This window comes from Octodon degus, unplaced genomic scaffold (genome assembly GCF_000260255.1).
Source record: "Octodon degus isolate 3935 unplaced genomic scaffold, OctDeg1.0 scaffold00200, whole genome shotgun sequence".
NCBI lineage: Eukaryota > Metazoa > Chordata > Mammalia > Rodentia > Octodontidae > Octodon > Octodon degus.
Genome location: NW_004524776.1, coordinates 382,001 through 400,506, shown reverse-complemented (window position 1 = coordinate 400,506; position 18,506 = coordinate 382,001). Strand labels below are relative to the sequence as shown.

General features: G+C 47.9%; 1 protein-coding gene across 1 annotated transcript in view; it reads right to left on the bottom strand.

Annotated features, from left to right (window-relative positions):
* Tmc7 (transmembrane channel like 7) overlaps positions 1–18,506 on the bottom strand; it is a 70,503-nt gene that overhangs the window by 49,635 nt on the left and 2,362 nt on the right. The window contains exons 2-3 of the mRNA XM_023704697.1: positions 6,118–6,358; positions 2,348–2,496 (exon numbers count right to left, since the gene is read on the bottom strand). Of these exons, the coding sequence (XP_023560465.1) occupies positions 2,348–2,496; positions 6,118–6,358 (390 nt within the window). The remainder of the gene's footprint in view (positions 1–2,347; positions 2,497–6,117; positions 6,359–18,506) is intronic.

Genomic DNA, 18,506 nt, shown 5'->3' with positions numbered 1-18,506 from the left:
TTTTTTTTTTTTATACAATGGAGTACTACTTGGCCACAAGGAACAATAAGTAAATGGATGTTCTCGAGACCATACTCGTAAGTGAAATAAACCAGACACACATGTTCAAACATCATATTGTCTCCCTAGTGTGAGAAGCTGAAAGAACAAATAAGATCCAAAATGTATAATGGATAGTGTAAAATGGGAAGAAAGTGTTCAAAAGCAAAGAGAAAGCAGAATGGGGGAAGGAGAAAAGAAGGAAGGGAAAAGCAAATATATTGTTATACTACTAATTTCACTTAGTTCACTGATGAGAAAGGTTTGTGCTAATGTTGTTTGGACAATTAAATGTGTAATTTTGTACTCTGAGTAACTAAAGATAACAATACACAATGTATTAACCATTACTACTCTTTTATTACATTATTTTGAAATTTTTATTTTACTATTTTTTCTTTTTAAAATAAAATTAAAAAGAAAAAGAAAGGTCCCATCTATTTCTTGTTTGCAATGAATGAAAACTAAAGTTTATTGATGCTTTTTCTGCATCTGGTGGAATGGCCAGTTTTTCTCCTTTATTCTGTTCATACAGTAAATTACATTGATGTTCTTTTTTTTTTTTTAACACAGATTTTCAAACAGAAGGCCAGCCTTCAGAAAGACAATGGTAAAATTGCTGAGGACAGTCAGAAAGCATCCTAACGGGTACGTGTTCTTGGCAGAGCAAAGAATGGATGTCCTGAGACTGAGGACGTAAGATACCCACAGTCTTTGTCTCTAGTATACTCAGCAGCCCTTGGAGACAATGAACTTGATCACCATACCTTACTTCCTGCCCGAAGAGTATCCACCCTGCCAAGGAATCACAGGAGTAGAACAACCAAAGAGAAAATCAAGGTCTAGATTCTCCAGGGAGAACCTATGCTCTGCTGAAAGCCCATTTTCTGGTGAAAATCTCAAGGAAGGCTGCAACCACAGAAGATGCTGGGCATAGAGGCCAAAACTTTGTACATGACGCCTGACTACCTGGGTTCAAATCCCGGCTCTGTCTCATACCAGCTGAGTGAATTTGGACAAATAACTTTGCTCACAACTAACATAATCAGTAAAGATGCTTGACATAATGGCTGATTCATAGATGTATAATAATGATAATTAGTGTTTATAATTTTGCTCCAAACATGTTATGCTTAAATTTCAAGATCAAAAGTATGAGTGTGCGGTTAACATTTTAAGCGAACCTCTGAATCCCTTAGAAATGCATTTGCATTCTGCATATAAAACAATGAAAGGCTAGTGGATTGAGTAAATTACTGGTGGTAGTTTATATTTTTAAAATAGTAATAATGAGGCTGATCATTTCTCCCACTTATCCTCCCATATTGCTTATAAACTTTACAAATAATTTCCATTTTAGCTGTTTTGAGGCAAAGCTTATAAATCATCTTTACAGTATGTGTAATTCTAAGAGGCATCCCCCCTCCCACTGACTCTGCTGTATCACCTGAATATTTAATAGTTCTAATTTTATATTTTAGCACAAGTTCCAATTTCGGTGGAGTGGAAGCACGCCCCTGCCAAGCATGCTGAAGCCATAACCCCAAGGTAATGGCGTCCGGAGAACAGGCTTTGGGAGCCGATGAGGGTAGAGCAGGTCATGAGGCAAAGGTCCCCGTGATGGGACTAGTGTCCTTGGAAGCAGAGTCGCCAGAGGGCCTGTCTTTTTCCTCTCCCTTTTTCTCCCTATCTGCAGCCCTGAGGATCACTCAGGGCCTCATGCCTTCTCAGCAAGCACTTTACCACAGAGCTACCTCCCCTTCCCCCAAATCTATTTCTTAAATCACCCAGATATGGTATTTAGTTGTGGTAGCCCAAGCTGGCTAATAGAATATTATATCCCTGGTTCTTGCCATTGTGGAAAAATAAAGATTTTTAGCCTTTTCATAGCCAGGAGTGCCTCTGACGGTCTGGTATAGCCTAGGTCTGCAGCTCACAATAATGTTGTATATAAAGTAATACATAATAACAATGATAACACATCTTTGTTGGAATAATATATGAACATCTTCATTAGCACATTAAAAAATATCATCTAATAGCAGGTGTAAAACCTGCTAAAAACTACATAAATGGCACCATTCCAAGACAACAACACCAACCACAGGCCCAGGAAATATCCGACTTTTCCTGTTGACAAACACGGGGCTTCTGTTAGGCCTAAGTGTGGATCGCTTCTCATTTTAACCATCAAAAGAAACCTCCACTTCAGCTGGTGCTCAGGAAAAGCCAGGCTGCACTGTACTAGGTCTGGAGGCCTCAGCGGAGGCGGCGTCTGGGCAGGGCCAGCACCGTGCAGGCTGGGTACCTTCTATGCTGCGAATGTCCTCCCGCCACAGCTCCAGGTGTCTGGTCATCTCATGAGCCTTCTCCACGAACCTCTTCCACGACTTGCTGCTGTACCGCTTCCACTGGTCCCACTCGGACAAATACTTCATTTGGGTCTCTTGAATGGCTCTGCATTAGAAAAGAACCATGACAATGACAAGAGCAGCAGCATCTAAACTCGGCCTCAAAATAAACTCGAGCCAAGAGCTCTGAGATACAGGAGCTAGAATGGACAATGGTGCAGCCACTGTGGAAAACACTTGGGCAGTTCCTCAGAAGGTTTATCACGGAACTACCCTCTAACCCAGCTGTCAGGTGTGATCCTGGAAGAACTGGAAACATGGTTCTCATACACAGAAAACACCCTGCTACCTATGTTCACAATGGCCAAAAAGTATAAACAACCCAAATGCCCCATCAATGGAAAAATGGATACACAAGATGTGGTCTATACATACACTGGAATATTATTTAGCCATAAAAAGGAATGAAGGACTGACACAACTGCAAACTGAGAAAAGATTCAAAACATTACATTGAGTGAAAAAACAAGCAGAAACAAAAGGTCACATATTACATGTCTTCATTTATACAGAATGTCTAGCTTTGGGAAGTGTACAGAGATAGAGTCGGTCGGTGGGTATGTAGGACTGAGGTGTGGAAAACATCAAGCAGCAGCTTAATGGAAGCTGACAAAATCATTCTACAGAGCCATACCTGTACTCTTTCCCCATCCCAGAGTCAATTTGGTCTCCCCAGAAGACCCCTTCTCTTAAAAACCATATCCTCTTCAATTGTGTTTGATTAATGTCTGTCTCTCCCAATATACTGCAAGACATTTCAAGGCCAAGGATGTATGGTCCTTCCTGTTGCATCCTGGGCCCGAGACAGAGGCCGGAAATTCTACAACAGTCCTGACCCTACCTGCTCTGCCCACCTCCCCTTGCATCCCTAACCCTAAGCACAGCACCTGGTGTACAGCAGGTTCTCAGTAAGCATCAACTGCCTGATGAACACACAGTCACATGATTAAAATGCACACTACTCCTATATTCATAGGAAGTGAACTGTATTCCCGAGCATGGACTACAGGTAGGTAAAACAGACAGATGACAGACAGATAAACAAGTAGTTATAGAGAGATATGTTCTAGCCTTATGGCCCATCATTGTCTACAGAATAGAAAGAGCATCCCTCAGGCTGGAACTTCCAGGCCCTCTCAGGCAGGCCCTGGCTCCGAGACTCCTCCGGCAAGCAAGGACTTTACTGTTTCCTGCCCTTGGGGTCTTCACATTAGCCTCTCATTACTCTGAGTATCTATCTACACATTTTTTTCTTCTTCCTGCTGTTAAAATCCTTCACACCTCCATCCATCTAGCCTCTTACTATCCTTATCCTTATGAGTCAGGCACAGAAATGGCCTTTTCTTTTTCCAATACTGGGGACTGACCCCAAGGTCTCTGTACTGGTTTGTGTATTCAGCCTTTCATATTTTGAGTTAGGCTCTCATTAAATTTCTAGGTCGGACTCAAACTTGCAATCCTCCTGCCTTTGCCTCCCTGAGTGCTGGGATTACAGGTGTGTGCCACCCTCTTAATCCTAAACAACTGACCCTTGGGGCTGGGTAACCCTTTCCTCTGGGAGCTCTCCTGGATGCTACTGGATGTCTGGGAGCATTCCCGGGGCAGCTCATCAGTTCTGAGCAACAAGTGTATCTCCAGACATTGTCAAATACTCTGAATGCCCTCCAGCAAGAACTGCTGGCCTTCAGGAAGCCTGAGAGGGCTGACAGTCTAGGACAGGGACTAGCAGTTAAGGACCCAGGGACTAAGCCCTCCAGCCTGCAAGCTATTTTTAGTGTTTGCATTTTTAAATGGTTAAAAGAAATCAAAACAAGAATGTTTCATGACATAAGACAGTCACACAAAAGTCAAATGCCACTGTCTGAAAATGAAGCGTGACTGGTGCAGAGCCAGGCGAGGTTCCCTATGCAACCTCTATCTACCGCTTTCCTGCTATAAAAAGTGGGGCCGAGCACCTGCCACAGACGCGGCGTGGCCTGCAGAGCCTGAAACTTTTACCGCCTGGTCCTTCACAGCGGAGCCTGCACATCCTGACATCCTGCAAGTGCAGCTCTCTGGGGGGAAGCAGCAAGAAGGGAATAAGTCAGGGGCTCTGGAGAAGAGGAGGGGGGTGACAAGAGCTGCAGGCAAGAGAGGAGGTGTGGGGAGTCTGGGATTGGAGGGGGTGTGTGTTCATTCCCACTTCAGGTGCTCAGCCAGTGACATGTCCCCTACCCCACGTAAGCACGGTCTTCTAGCATGTGACTCAGCCTCCACCTGCCCTCCCTCCAGCCCATCTTTCTGAGGACAGGGAGCCCCTGTCAAGGGAAGGGCTTGAGCCTTTCATTAAATAACACAATGGGGTAAACAAAGTACATATTTAATCAATGGCTCCCAGCTGGGGCTAACTTCCCACCACCCTCTCTCTAGGGACAGTGGGAAATCACCTAGGGACATTTAATTTTTCTTTTTTTTAGTTGTCAAAACTGTGAGAGGAAGATGCTACTGATGCTGCCAAATATCTCACAATGCACAGATAGTGCCCCACAGCCAAGAACTATCTGGCCCCAGCACTCAGGAGGCTGAGGCAGGAGGAGAACTGCCAAGAGCTCAAGACCAGCGTGGGTTACACAGTGAGACCCTGCCTCAAAGAAAAAAAAAAGATTAAACATCACCAAAGTCCATGTGCTTTCAAAGCTGAAAAGCAGAGGACATCCCCAAAAGTTTTTATACCACTGGATGGCTCTAATGGGAGCTACACTTACCAGGTGAAAAGGACAACTAGATTTTGAATTCTACAGCAATAGAGAAAATAGTAAAATACCACCAAAATTCACTCTCCCCTTCTTTGATACTAGTGACATTTCCCAGCCTCCCTGGCAGTGAGATATGACTACACTGCTCACCCCAGCTGGTAGTGGAGTGACATGTGCAGCTTCCAGGCCTGCCTCACAGCAGAGCCCTGCCTCCCCGAGCATCCCTGGCTAACGTGCCCCAGTGGGAAGTGACTGGGCACATCTTTCACTACCAGAAGGAATCTCTTCTCCTGGCCATTGACTAGACTGGCTGTGAGATCCACGTCGACCACAGAAGGCAGCGAAAGGGACGCTCTCCCTCCAGCCCCAGAGGATGTACAGGCTTCTGCTTCTCTCTTGGGCCCCAGCTGCCACCACGCAAACAAGTCTGTGCTGACCTGATGGAGATGGACTATGTAATGACCCAGGTGAAGCCTTCCCCACTGGCCCAAAACCCACCCGATCGCCAGCCAGCAATAACCACAGGTACACACAGAGCCTGAAGCTGGAAATGTCCAGCTGACTTGTGAAATGGTTGTTTAAGCTGCTAAACTGTGGGTGACTTATTACACAGCGTAGCTAACTGATGCACTCACTCTTGCATATCAATCCCTTTCCCCTGGTGGATCTAGAACATAAAGTTTTGAGGGAGGAGAGTACAGACTCACAAGACAGAGGAGCCAGTGTAAAGTCCCCACTGACCCAAACTTTATGCAAGCAGGAAATAAATTTATAATTTGTTGAGCTATTACATGTGCATGCATCTGCCACAGCAGCTCAGCACAGCCTGAAGAATAAGTTTCAGTTGGGTGGGCTCTTGAGGAAACGCACTCCACGCAATGCGCACTTGCCCACAGCAGCCCATGCCGTGTCTAGGCGGCTGCCCAACAAACCTCAGTCTCCGCTTCTCAGAAATGTTCAGCGCGTACTTCCGAATGGATTGGCTATTGAGGTTTTCAGTGATTTCTCCCTCCAGATGGGAACCACAAGAGTCTGCCGGCTTCAGTAATATGCCACTTTGTTTGTCGCGGGAAAGTAGGGTTGTCCTCCTTCTTGCAATGGACCGGTAGCTTGGCAATTCTTGGAGGAAGTTCACAGCCGGAGAGAAGCAGCTGGAGTCCACAGAGAGGTTTTCTGGGAAAGAGAAGAAGAGCATCCTTCAGCCCAGACTTTGGGAACAAAAAGCAACAGCTGTACAGGACACGGATCCTGGAGAACATCACTAACCCTGCAGAGGGTCTCTAGCCTGAGCCAGTGACAAAAGCATTTGGATCTTGTCTTAATTTACCATGACGGCACTCAGCACAATGAGATCACCTGCCAACGGGTCTACTCTCCACAGACGGGTTTGCAGACATGCTATAAGTTGCATGATAGCTCTGAGTTCTAACGTTTGGCCATAGTCACTAGCTCAGTGTGTAGCCCATTTGTCAGATGGGGCTGGAAATGTTTCCTCCGACTATCCTCACACAGCGCAGGTATAAGAACATACTGCACTCTGCAAAACGCATCATGCACTATGTAAATGCACGTGAATAACTACTTCAACAGCAGGAGCGCTGGCAGCATTTCCCACTTCAGGCATCGCGCCAGGAGCGTCACACCAGCTCCTGGGCTTCTGCTTAGACAAACAGAACACAGCAGGGAGCTGCTGTGCCACGGTGACCTGCTGGGTGGAGAGCAGCCATCGCAGACCAGCCTTCAGCCAGCCTACGCCTGCTGACCGCACAGGCCCAAGGCCAGTACTATTATTACCTCCACGTTACAGATGACAGAATAAGTCATCAAAGCCCTGCACAATCTGCCTCCTTCCGCCCACTCTGGCCCTGCAGGCTCTCAGCTCTCCAATCACACATCTTTTAGGATCTTTCAGATGCCGCTGCAGGTCCAGCTCCCTTCACAGGTGCTGTTTCCTTTACCTGGAACAAACCTGTTGTGCCTGTTTATCCTATGAACTCTTACTCGAATGTCACTTCCCAAGGAAAGTGTCCCTGCCTCTCTGCACTGTTATCCCATTATCCATTTTTCCAGTAAGGCCTTGATAGTATTAATCACAATCAGCAATAACCTACATATTTGTGTGACCACACATGTGTGTTTCGTCCACCTCCCATCAGACTGGAAGGTCCCAGGGGGCAGGGACCATGTTGACGTCCTCACCATCGTGGCCTAGGACCTACCACTGTGCCTGGCACACAGTAAGTGCTCAGTCAAAACCTACAGGATGGACAGAAGGGTGAAGGCATCGCTCTTCTGGCTGTGTCAGAGAGCCTGCCACTGAGAGCTCTGGAGGCAGAATCAGGTATCGGACTCTTAAACCCATTTCTACTGCATGAGGCCACAGCTGGGGTCACATTTCACTGTGCCCCTGAGGTGCTCTTAGGCAGTAGAGCATTCTGTCAAAGATGAGGAGTTTTATACTTTATCAGATTTTGGTTGTGGGAAGGACACTGAGGCCAGCCAGACAGGAGGACCCAGGGACAGAAGGGAGGAGACAGCCCAAATCTTCCAAGCAGCTACCCCCATGGGCAGCAAAGCTCCTATGACCTCACAGTAGAGGCTGAATTGCTTGAGTCTGAATCCTGCTCTGTCCATTACGAGCTCTGTGTCTTTGGGAAAATTATGTAAGTTTCCGTGTCAAACATTTATCCAACAAGTACGTCTATCTACCTTATGTCCTGAGCTGGGGTTATTGTGGCGAACAAAGCGAAGGCCCCGCTCACGTGGCACTTATATTCCGAGGTGGCAGAGGGAGGTCAGACAGTAAGCAGACAGTAACTATGCCAGGACCCTCGAGGACTCACACCAACGTTCCTCTGCCTCTTCCCCTTAAATCTGAGCAGGACCTGTGACTTGCTTTAACCACGGGACACAGAGGAGCAGTGCTCTCCCCACTGTGGCACCAAGTCAACATCTGGGGCACAGGGCTGCCATCTGGAAATCCAGTCGTGCTGGGCCCACATGGGGAGGAAGAGGCCCGAAGCCCACAAGAAGGCAAACTCAGCTCCAGCTTCGACCCCAGCCCCGGAAAGGGGCTATTGGAGAGGCTGTGGCCCTGGCAGGCACCACATGCAGCGATGCACGCCATCTCCTCTGCACACTGTTGAATTTCTGACACTCAGAATCCGCAAAAATCACACAGTTTAAGCTACAATGTACAGAGAGGTTCACGAGGTGACAGTAGGTCTCTGGGACAGGACAATGGAAAGGCAGAACTCAGAGAGGTCAGATAGGGTCAAACCCAGTTGGGCTTTGCAGGCTGTGGTGTGACTCAGACTCAACAGAGGCCTTGGAAGACTCCACAGGGTCTGGGCTGGAGAATGTCATGGTCTGACCATGGTTTTTTTGCTGTCCATTTGTGGTACTGAGGACCGAGCCCAAGCCCTTTACACTGAGCTATAGCTCTAGTCCTCTTAATTCTGAGCCAGGGTCTCCAAGCCCCATCCTCTGGCCCCAGCTGCACAGAGTGCTGGGATCACAGGCCTGCACCACCATCCCCACTTGGCTGTATTTTAACAGGGACACTAAGAACAGGCCTGGGCACTGTCCATACACTCAAAGGTGATCACAAGTGTAGGTCTAGGACAGTGCCTGGTATACTACAGGCTCCTCAGATGCTCCAGTAGGATGAGGCAGGGCTGGGGGACGGCTGGGAGCCCCAATCAAGGCCCTGCAATGACATGCAGGTCTGCGATCTCTGCCCCTCTCTAAAGAGCATGTTCAGACACAACAGAACAAACTGCAGAGGAATGACACATAGACACGCACCCCTAGGCTCTGCTGAGCACTCTCATTTCCCAGTCCAACACACCCTGCAGATGTGACAGGCAAGGAGCCACTCCTCTCTCTGGGCAGCAACAAAGAACGATTATTAACCAGGAACAAAGGTCTTTGACTATAGAACAGCAGGGACCTACTGAATATTCAGCAACTGCAGGGTCAAGGACCCAGGGCAGGGCCCAAGCCTGGCTGGCTTGTCACCTGCTGTCAGTCACCCCAGGAGAGATGAAGCTGTCCTGGAATCATTTTTTTCCCATCTCAGGAAGGAAGGATATAATGCTTAGGACCTTATCCATGCGATGGTGAGGACAGAGGTACAAACAACATAAGCAGAACTGAGTCATTGCAAGAGAGTAGCCAGGCCCCTTGGGACACTTGGTATAGCATCAGCGTGCCAAATAATCCCAACTTCTCCTGGAACAGAACTACAGCCCTACTTTACAGATGAAGGAACTGAGGTGGCTGCCCATTTACAAAACTAGCAGCACTGGGTCAAGGGGCCTATCCTGGCTTATGAGACCCCAAAACTGCAGCCTTCCCCCATGAGGGCCATGGATGTGAAAGTGCTTCATAAATACTGAATGCTATCCAAACCTAGGAAACAGACTGGTCTTCACACACCCCTACCCCGTGAACTTAATCTGTTCCCATCACTCAAAGGGCATCCAGGGTGGAAAATGATTTTCTTTCCTTTTTTTTTGAAAATGATTTTCAAGTGGCTGCCATCGAAGACATATGATCTGTAACTTTTAGTCACTCAGGGGAGGTTCCTTATCTTTAAAGAAAAAATATCTGATCAGCCAGGTTACAGCTGCAACCCCAGCACTTAGGATGCTGAGATAAGAGGATCAAAGTGAGTTCAAGGCCAACATGAGCTGTACAACAAGACTCTATCTCAAAAACGACAACAAAATCTGACCAACACACACCTGTTATCACAGGACTCTGGAAGCCCCAAGCAGAAGAATCACAAGTTCAAGTCCAGCCTGGGCAACTTAGAGACATAGTGAGACTTTGTCTTAAAATTTTAAAAAAGGTTGAGAATATAGTTCATGGTGAAGGCCCTAGGTTCAATCCCCAATACAAAGGAAGAAAAAAATCTAACCATTCAATGATAAAGGCATCACTATTTTTATAATTAGCATCCACCCACTCTCGCTTGCACATACACCACATGTTTTTTAAAGTATGACATCACCTGGTTTCTCACGCCCACCTGCCCAGGAAGGCACAGGAGGCTGTACTGCCCTGGCTTTTCACCAGGGAAACTGAAATCCAGAGACACCATGACTCGTTCACCTGTCTGATACCAAGACAAGACCCAGTTACTGCTCCTTAGAACAGCAGATCACCTCACCTGCCTGAGCCTTGGCAAGGAAAACAGGAATAACTCATGCCAGTTACTGTCAGTTGTCCCGTGAGCTGGGCCAGCCACAGCTGCGCATGCCAGTGTACGGGCTGTTTGTTGACCTTTACACAAAGGTCTGAAGGAGCCCATTTCAGATATCAGGGTTCCTCTATCCACGAATGCTTAGAACTGCATGGCCACTGAAGCCAGATTTCAGCAATAAGGAGGCTATTATTGAGGTGGGAGGATGACTGGGTGGTTACAGGAGTCAAGGACATAGGAAAGCATAACTACTTCTCCTGACATCTAGTATTGATGATGGTTAAAGACAAAAGGAGTTCCTCTAAGGCTTAGAACAGTGTCACTCCTAGAAAGCCCCCACCTGAAGGAAGAAAGGAAGAAAGAGAGGGAGAGAGAGAGAGAGGAAGGGAGAAGAGGAAGGAGGCAGGAAGGGAAAGAGAAAGAGGATGAAGGAGGGAGGAAAGGAAAGAGGTAAGGAGGAAGTAAGGGAGGGGAGGAAGGAAGAAGGGAAGGAGAGAGGGAGGGGAGGGGCAGGAAGAGAGGGAGGGAGGGGAAGCAGGAGGGAGAGACAGAGAGAGGGAAGGAGGGAAGGAGGAGGGAGAGAGGGAGAGAAAGGAGGGAGAGAGGGTGGGAGGGGAGGGAGAAGGGGCAAGAGAGAGAGGGAGGGGAGGAGGGAAGGAAGGAGGGAGGGAAGGAAGGATGGAGGGAGGGAGGGGAAGGAAGGAGGTAGAGAGGGAAGGAAGGAAGGAAGGAGGGAGGCAAGGATGGAGGAGGGAGGGGAGGGAGGAAGGAGGGAAGAAGAGAGGGAGAGAAGGATGGAAGGAGGGAAGGAAGGAAGGAAGGAGGGAGGGAAAGAGGGAGGGAAAGAGGGAGGGAGGGGTGGGAGGAGGGAGGAGAGGAAGGAAGGAGGGAAGGAGAGGGAGGGAAGGATTGAGGGAGGGAAGGGAGGGAGGAGGGAGGAGATGAAGGAAGGAGGGAAGGAGAGAGGGAGGCAAGGATGGAGGGAGGGAAGGGAGGAAGGAAGGAAGGAGGGAGGGAAAGAGGGAAGGAAGGATGGATGGATGGAGGGAAGGAACTAGGGAGGAAGAGAAAGAAAGAGGGAGAGAGGGAGGGATGGAGGGAATGAGGGCCAGAGGGAGGGCAGGTGAGAGGGTGGGCAGAAGGAGCATCTTACAGCATCCACAGCTTCCTGACTTCTTAGTAGCTCTCTCCACAGGGCACCAGATCCCACCAAAGGACAAGAACTTTCCCAGGATATGTGCCAAGTATGACCTAAGTGGCACTAATGCCACCAGCGGCTCCCAGGGCTCTTGCCAGGAGGTCCGTCCAACCGTATTTGGTGCTGAGTTCCCTGCAGCGCCTTGCTTCTCGCTCACGGGATCATGGAAACTTTGACCAAGAAGGGGCCTTGCGGGTCACAGGATCCAGGCCTCCGCCTCCTGTGGTGAGAACGACAGCTGGCTCCTCTCCTCCTCAGGGGCTACCTCCGGAGCCCCCGTGGATGCTGGACACCAAGGGCAGCACTGAAAACTGCGGACGCTTCCCCGCGAACACGTTTCCCCGTGCACACGTGCACATCTGGTCTCTCCCGTCTGAAGCAAGCACGTATCCTGCATCGTGGCTGTACCTTTCGCAGCGCGCGGCAGCCACCGACCTGCCGTGGGTTCTTTATCATTCTTCATAGCTCAAGGACAGAAGACACATCTCACTGTAGATCCCAGCAACCTGAGCCCAGGAGCCGCCTCTGTCTACCTCACGTCAGAACAGCATGAGTCACGGCGGCAGCACCTGGGCGCGGCCCAAGCTGACGGGGTCCCACGTTTTACAACCAGATGAGCAAACAGCACCCAGAAGCAGTGACTAACTCCCCAATCAGAGCAGACACACACGCAGGCCTGCTGGCCTCCGAGCCAGCCCAGCATTCCTGGGCTATCTGGTGGGGAAGGTGGCACAGCGCCAAACAGCCCAGCCTCCAAAGCCACCCGCCTGGGTTCCATCCCCCCCCCACCACTATGCAAGCCTGGCAAGCTTCTTGATGACCTTCCCTCAGCTTCTCCACCTGTAAAGTGGGGACACTCCCCCCACACCTGTCCTGAGCATGGTTGGGGGCTCAGAGGTAAAGTGCTCAGAGAAAAGCCCAAAATTTGCCAATCATTTTGTCCCAACTATTCAGCTCTGCTGTTAAAGCGAGAAAAAAGCTACAGGCAATCTAAAAATGAATGCCATGACTCTATGCTCATAAATCCTAATTTATAAAAATAGATGGCAGCCTGCCTTTGGCCATAGGCTGCAGTCCGCAGGGCCCTGGTGCAGAACAAAGCTTCCAGTACTGGACACATGTAGGCTCTGCCTGGTTTTTTTATTGATAACATATGTGACAACTTCATTTTTTTTCTTTTTAAAAATTTATTATTTTAATTTTTAATAGATTGCAAATTGAAAATAAATTATTTACAAACATGAATATAACAATAAAAATTGTCCAAAATAAAAATGAAGAATTTACAGATCAGTCATAACAGTTCACTGTGTCAAAACCAAGAAACTTATATTCATATAATTAGAATTCTCAAAGTAGAAAGGAGTAGGCAATAAATATTTAAAGATCTAAAATTTCTGAATTTAATTCAACTTGTGACAACTTCAAATTCACAGTGGAGATCTCCTTAATGTGGACCAAGCTTCTCCCTTGTGGAGAGGACTTTTCTCCTTCACCGAAACCCCTCTGAAAGAGAGTTCTGGTTTTTCTATTGGCACAAATGACAAGGGGTCCACCCATGTGATTAGGTCAAAACCACTCCACGCCATAGCTTCACAATCATCTCATCAAACAGGCTTACCAGATGTAGTGGGAACTATAGAGACCTTTTTTTTTTTTTTTCCTGTAAAGTACCAGGGTCCCTGCCCTGAACTACATCCCCAGCCCTTTTTGTATTTTTTAATTTTGAGATTAGGGTCTCACTAAGTCTCAGAGCCTTCCAGAGTGCTGGGATTACAGGTGTGTGCCACCAAGCCCTGATCCCCTCTGTCTTATTTATTTGGTATAAGATCTTGCTATGCAGCTCAGACTCATAGTGATCCTCTTGTTTCAGCCTCCCTAGTGCTGGGATTACAGGCATGCGCCACCACACTTGGTTTCAGGGGCCGGCACAGTGCAGCAGTGGCAGGCATGTGGTAACAGGGTTTGAACCCCGGTCCTTGGCTTGCCAGGCAGGCACTAGACCACTGAGCTATCTCCTCAGCCCATCCCCTCTGTCTTGATGTGGTTCATTTACTTCCTGGAGTTGGAAAGCTATAATGATCTATCTTGTTCTTGCTCCTTCTGCTTTCTGTGCCCCTGTGAAGCTGCAGCTGCGTGTGCCCCAAAGTACCCCGGCCCACCCTCTCCACAACTGGCTCCTGGAGCCTGGCACAGGGTCAGGCTGGGGCTGGCTCTCCACCTTCCTCCACTTCCAGGAGCATCCGGGCAAAAGGTCGGGGTGGTCTCACACTCGAACAATGCTCCTTGCAACAGCAACCAGACTGCGGCGACATTCACACAGTTATTTCCCCCTTTTATCCCTCTGAAGTCTTTACTTCCTGAAAAAGGCAATAAAAAGTCACCCAGGGCTTTTAGGCCTAATCTAGGCTCCAGTTGCTGGGCAGAGTGCAGCCTCCTCTGGTCAGAAGGGAAAAATAGCCCAAATCAGGGTGGGTTCCTAGAAAACAAATCCAGCCTGAAAATGGGCTGCATAATTGCAGGAACATCCCACCCTCCTACAGCACATTCAAGGGCAATCAGTCATGAGACAAATGGATTTAGCAGACAGAGGGAGAAAATACATAGCACAGCTCACACGGTCATAGAAATGAGAAGGGCTCTCCCTGAGATATTTTAAATTGTACTTTTAAAAAGACTGCAACTTCTAGACAGAAAGTTACCCATAGTTATTGGTATCTGCACTGCCTAGTTGTCTATGAGTTTAGTTGATAAGATATAGAAAAATTGACCTTAAAGAAACCCACTCAAAGGGCCCAAAGAATGTTTTTAAAATAAACCTCTTAGATCACCCATCAAGACAAACAAGCAAACCAAAAATACCCTCATATAAATTTAAAAAGCTTCTGCCCAGCAAAAGAAACAACCAACACAATGAAGATACAACCTACAAACTAATAACTAGAATATAAAAGGAACTAAAAAATATTAGGTCTCCCCCCCAAAAAAAAGAGGATCATAAAAGCTATTGAAAAATGGGCAACTGAAACGAACAGAAACTTCTCAGAAAAGTACCAACACTGATCAAGTACATGAAAAGCATCCAGCATCTTTGGCCATTAGAGAAATGCAAATTAAAACAACATTGAGATTCCATCTTACTCCAGAAAGTGTAGCTATCATCAAAGTTCAAGAGACAAAAAATACTGGCAGAGCTCTAGGGGTAAAGGAGCCCTACACATCCAAATTAGGACAATCACTATGGAAACAGTCCTCAAAAAACAAAAAACAGAAATTCCATTTACCCAACTATTCCCCTTCTAGGTGTCCTTCAAAAATTCCTTTTTTTTTTCTTTTGTATTTTAGGGAAGGGTCTACAGGGTGTCCAGGGTCTCACTACTAGATCGGACTCATAGTGATCCGCCTGTTTACAGTTGTAGAAAAGAATAAATGACCTCAATGCTCAGCAAAATAAAGCAGACACAGAAAGTTAACTATTACATAGCTTCTCTTATATGAGAAATTCAAAATGTACATAATTCAAAGCGCAAAATAAAAGACAACAGGAGAAGGGGGTAGACCCTCTTCCCCCTTCTTATAAGAGACAAGGCATGCCTCTCTCACAGAGGAAGAAGAAAAGGGAGGGAAAAGAAGGAAGGAAAGAAGGAAGGGGAATGGAAAAGAAAAGACAGATTCCCCAGGATGAATGTATTTATTACATGTTGCAAAGATGTACTAATTACATGTTGGGGGCTTTGTAAGCTTAAAAAAAAAAAAAAAAAAAAAACAGGTATTTTTAAAATACCTATGGCTTTCTCCTACAAAAATAAGCCACATTTTCACCTGTAAAGAACCACTGCCCTACCTGTGGGCGTGTTATGGCTTCCCTTCTGTAGTAAACAACCCAACATGCTAGAGAGTCACAAGTTCCACAGATTTCCCTGCCAAAACCCCACAACTATTCCAGGCTCCAGATAGGGCGTGCCTCTCTCAGGCCTGCATTCTGCTTTCTTTGAATGTACACTTTAAATCCTGCCTAGGAAACCTCTCAGTGCCTCTCACTCACTAACACACCTTAGGAATTCTTTCTCAGTGATGGAGTCAGCGAACGTGCAGCCTGCCCAGGGGCTGGGGTGTTATACCCTGTCAATCTGACTCCATTTTGTTGCCCTTCTAACCTCGCCGAGTTCCTGTTCTGTATGCACCTACCCCACCCAACTCCTCACCCCCTTATGACCCAAGTCTTATGACATCTGTACCCCAAACCTTATCTTGTCCTGCAGAACTCTGCGTGATTTCAGCCCACCCGCCCAATGGGCCCACTCGATGGACTCATGGCCTCCCCAACTCAGCACCTCCCCCCAACAGGACCACCCCCATGAACTAATGACTCGCTGTACCCCATGACTGCTGATTCCAGCACCCCACTCAATAAGACCACCTAATGAACTAATGACCCTGCCACTTCTTCCTCTCCACCCCTTCCCTGTTTTTGAGATTTTCAAGCTTAAATACTGCACCTTGTTAATGCTCAGCGCGCCTCTGTGCACCTTGCATAGAGAACGCCGCTGGGTACCAGCTAAAATAAAGCACTTCTTTTAACTTTTGGACTTGCCTCGTTGTCATCTGATTTTTGAGCTACAACATGGGGTGAGTAAGTCTCTTCGTCTGTACTGTGGGGATGCAACAGCATCTAGGGATTTGGGGTTTTGTCAGGTGACAGAATCACAGAATCCATGTTTCCTTCAAGCCGGACATACAAAGCTTGGCACTCACAACTGCATAAGGGGCACCATTCAACCTTAAAGCAGAGGAAGTACCTTACATGCCAGCAACGAGAGGAAACGTCCAGGCTAGACAAAGCCAAGCCCGTGGAGACTAGCGCGGGGCTGGCTGCTTGAGGGTGCACTGCAGTACGGGCCGGGATTGTTCAGCAGGTATGAAGTTTCTTTTCTGGGTGTTGGGAATATTCCAGAAACAGATGAATAGAAATGGAGACTACACAACATTGCAAATATCCTAAATGACACTGAAAGGTACACTTTAAAAGGGTTCAGTTTATCGAAGAAAAGAAAGAGATGCACTGGCAGCAGGAAGTGCAAGAGGAAAGGATAGAAAGAAAGGAGAGAGGGCCAGCCAGATAGCTCAGTGGACTAAAGCACCTGCTTAGGCAGAGCACAGCCAGGGTTCGATCCCCTGTGTGCCGTGCTAGCCCTACCCCCAGGGCATGCTGAGACAGCAGTTAAGACTGGGCGTGGTGGTGTGTGCCTGTAATCCTAGCACTTGGGGGGCTGAAAACAGGAGAATCACTACAAGTCCAATCCATGTAATGAGACCTGGTAGACCCTGTACTAAATACATAAAAAAGAAAGGAGAGAGGGAGGGGGAGGAAGGAATAATAGAGAAAGAAAAGCAAGGAAAGGACAGAAGGAGGAAGAAAAGCACTGCGTGCATGCAGGCTAAGGTGACCTGGGAACACAGTACTCTGTGAGTGGAATACTTAGTGAATGCAGGCAGCTGTGGTGGTGCATATTGCAGACTCAGCACTCTGGGAGGCTGAGGCAGGAGAAGCACAAGTTTCAACCCCAGCCTGGGCAACTTATTGATTTAGTGAGACCCTGTCTCAAAATAAAAGTTAAAGGATTGAGAATGCAAGACCCTGGGCTTGATCTCCAGTAGTGGGGAGGGAAAAAAAAGAGAAAAGAACTTCAAGGAATGGAATTTTACAAACACCCAACAGAAGGAGGAGGTTACTGAGATTCATTCCTGTCAACATCTATGTACAAAACATGCCAGGCACCTGGAGGCTGGGACAGAAAGTGTGAGGTCTCTGCCCCTCTGCGGAGGAGGTGACAGTTAAGCTGAGACATGCGGGGAACCTGGTCTTGGGCAGGGTGTGCAAAAAGGGAACAGCAAATGCTGAGGCCTGAGAAAAAAGTTTCCGGCAGTGCCCAGGCAGTGGTAGGGTCCCCTGGGGAGAGGGAAGCAGCAGGCATGGATACAGCGATGCGACGGCCCCTCAGCTCAGCTTGGCTCAGCCAGTCCCCCTCTATGACAGCCGGTGGGCCTACAGTGGCTTCCACTGCTACAACGTCCACGCTAGACGAGGAAACTGAGGCTCAGTAAAAGAAGTTATTTTTTGCTTTGCCCTCAAGTTCAAAGTAGCATTTCCTATGTGCTAGATATCATTCTAGGCACCAGGGGAACAAAGCAAAGCCCCTGCTTTGTGGCACCCACCACCTACAAGGCCAGACAGCTACAGTGCCTATGCTTGAATCAAACCAGATGAATGGCTTCAAATATGAGTGCTTGGAAGGAACAACAAGGAAACCAGTCAGGGGAGGAGAGAAGGGGACATCCCTTCAGACGGAGAGGCAGTCCAGCCAAAGGGAAGGGCAGGCGCAAAGGTCCTGGGGCAGAAATGAGCCAGGTAAAACAGGCAGGCATGGATAATAGCAGGTAGGCAGTGGCTGAGTGTGGGCGTGGGAAGGTGGGCTGCGGTCAAGTCAGCAGGCCTGTGGCTGCCCCACAAAAGCCTTGGGTTTATTCTCAGAGTAGTGAAAAGCAGTAGAACGTGATGGTTAGGCAGGGGAGTGATCGTTTTATCCAGTAAGGCTGCTTCCCACCCTTTAACCAGACCTCCATGTCTCTGGCCATATTTGGGTAAACATCCCCAGAGATCCTCCGTTGGATGCTACAGAAGGTAGGGCCCAGCCGGAGGTCTTTGGGGCTGTGCTACGGAAGCAGACAGTGGCAACCCAGGCCACTCCTCTGTGCTCTTTCCTTCTGCTTGCTCAGCCCCCAGATGAGCCTCTCGCTCAGATGTGGGTTGGTTTCCACCATGATATGCAGCCTCACCTTGCCCCACAGCAACAGAACCAGCATGGACTACAACCTCCCAAACTGAGCCAAAATAAGCCTCTTCTCTCCACAAG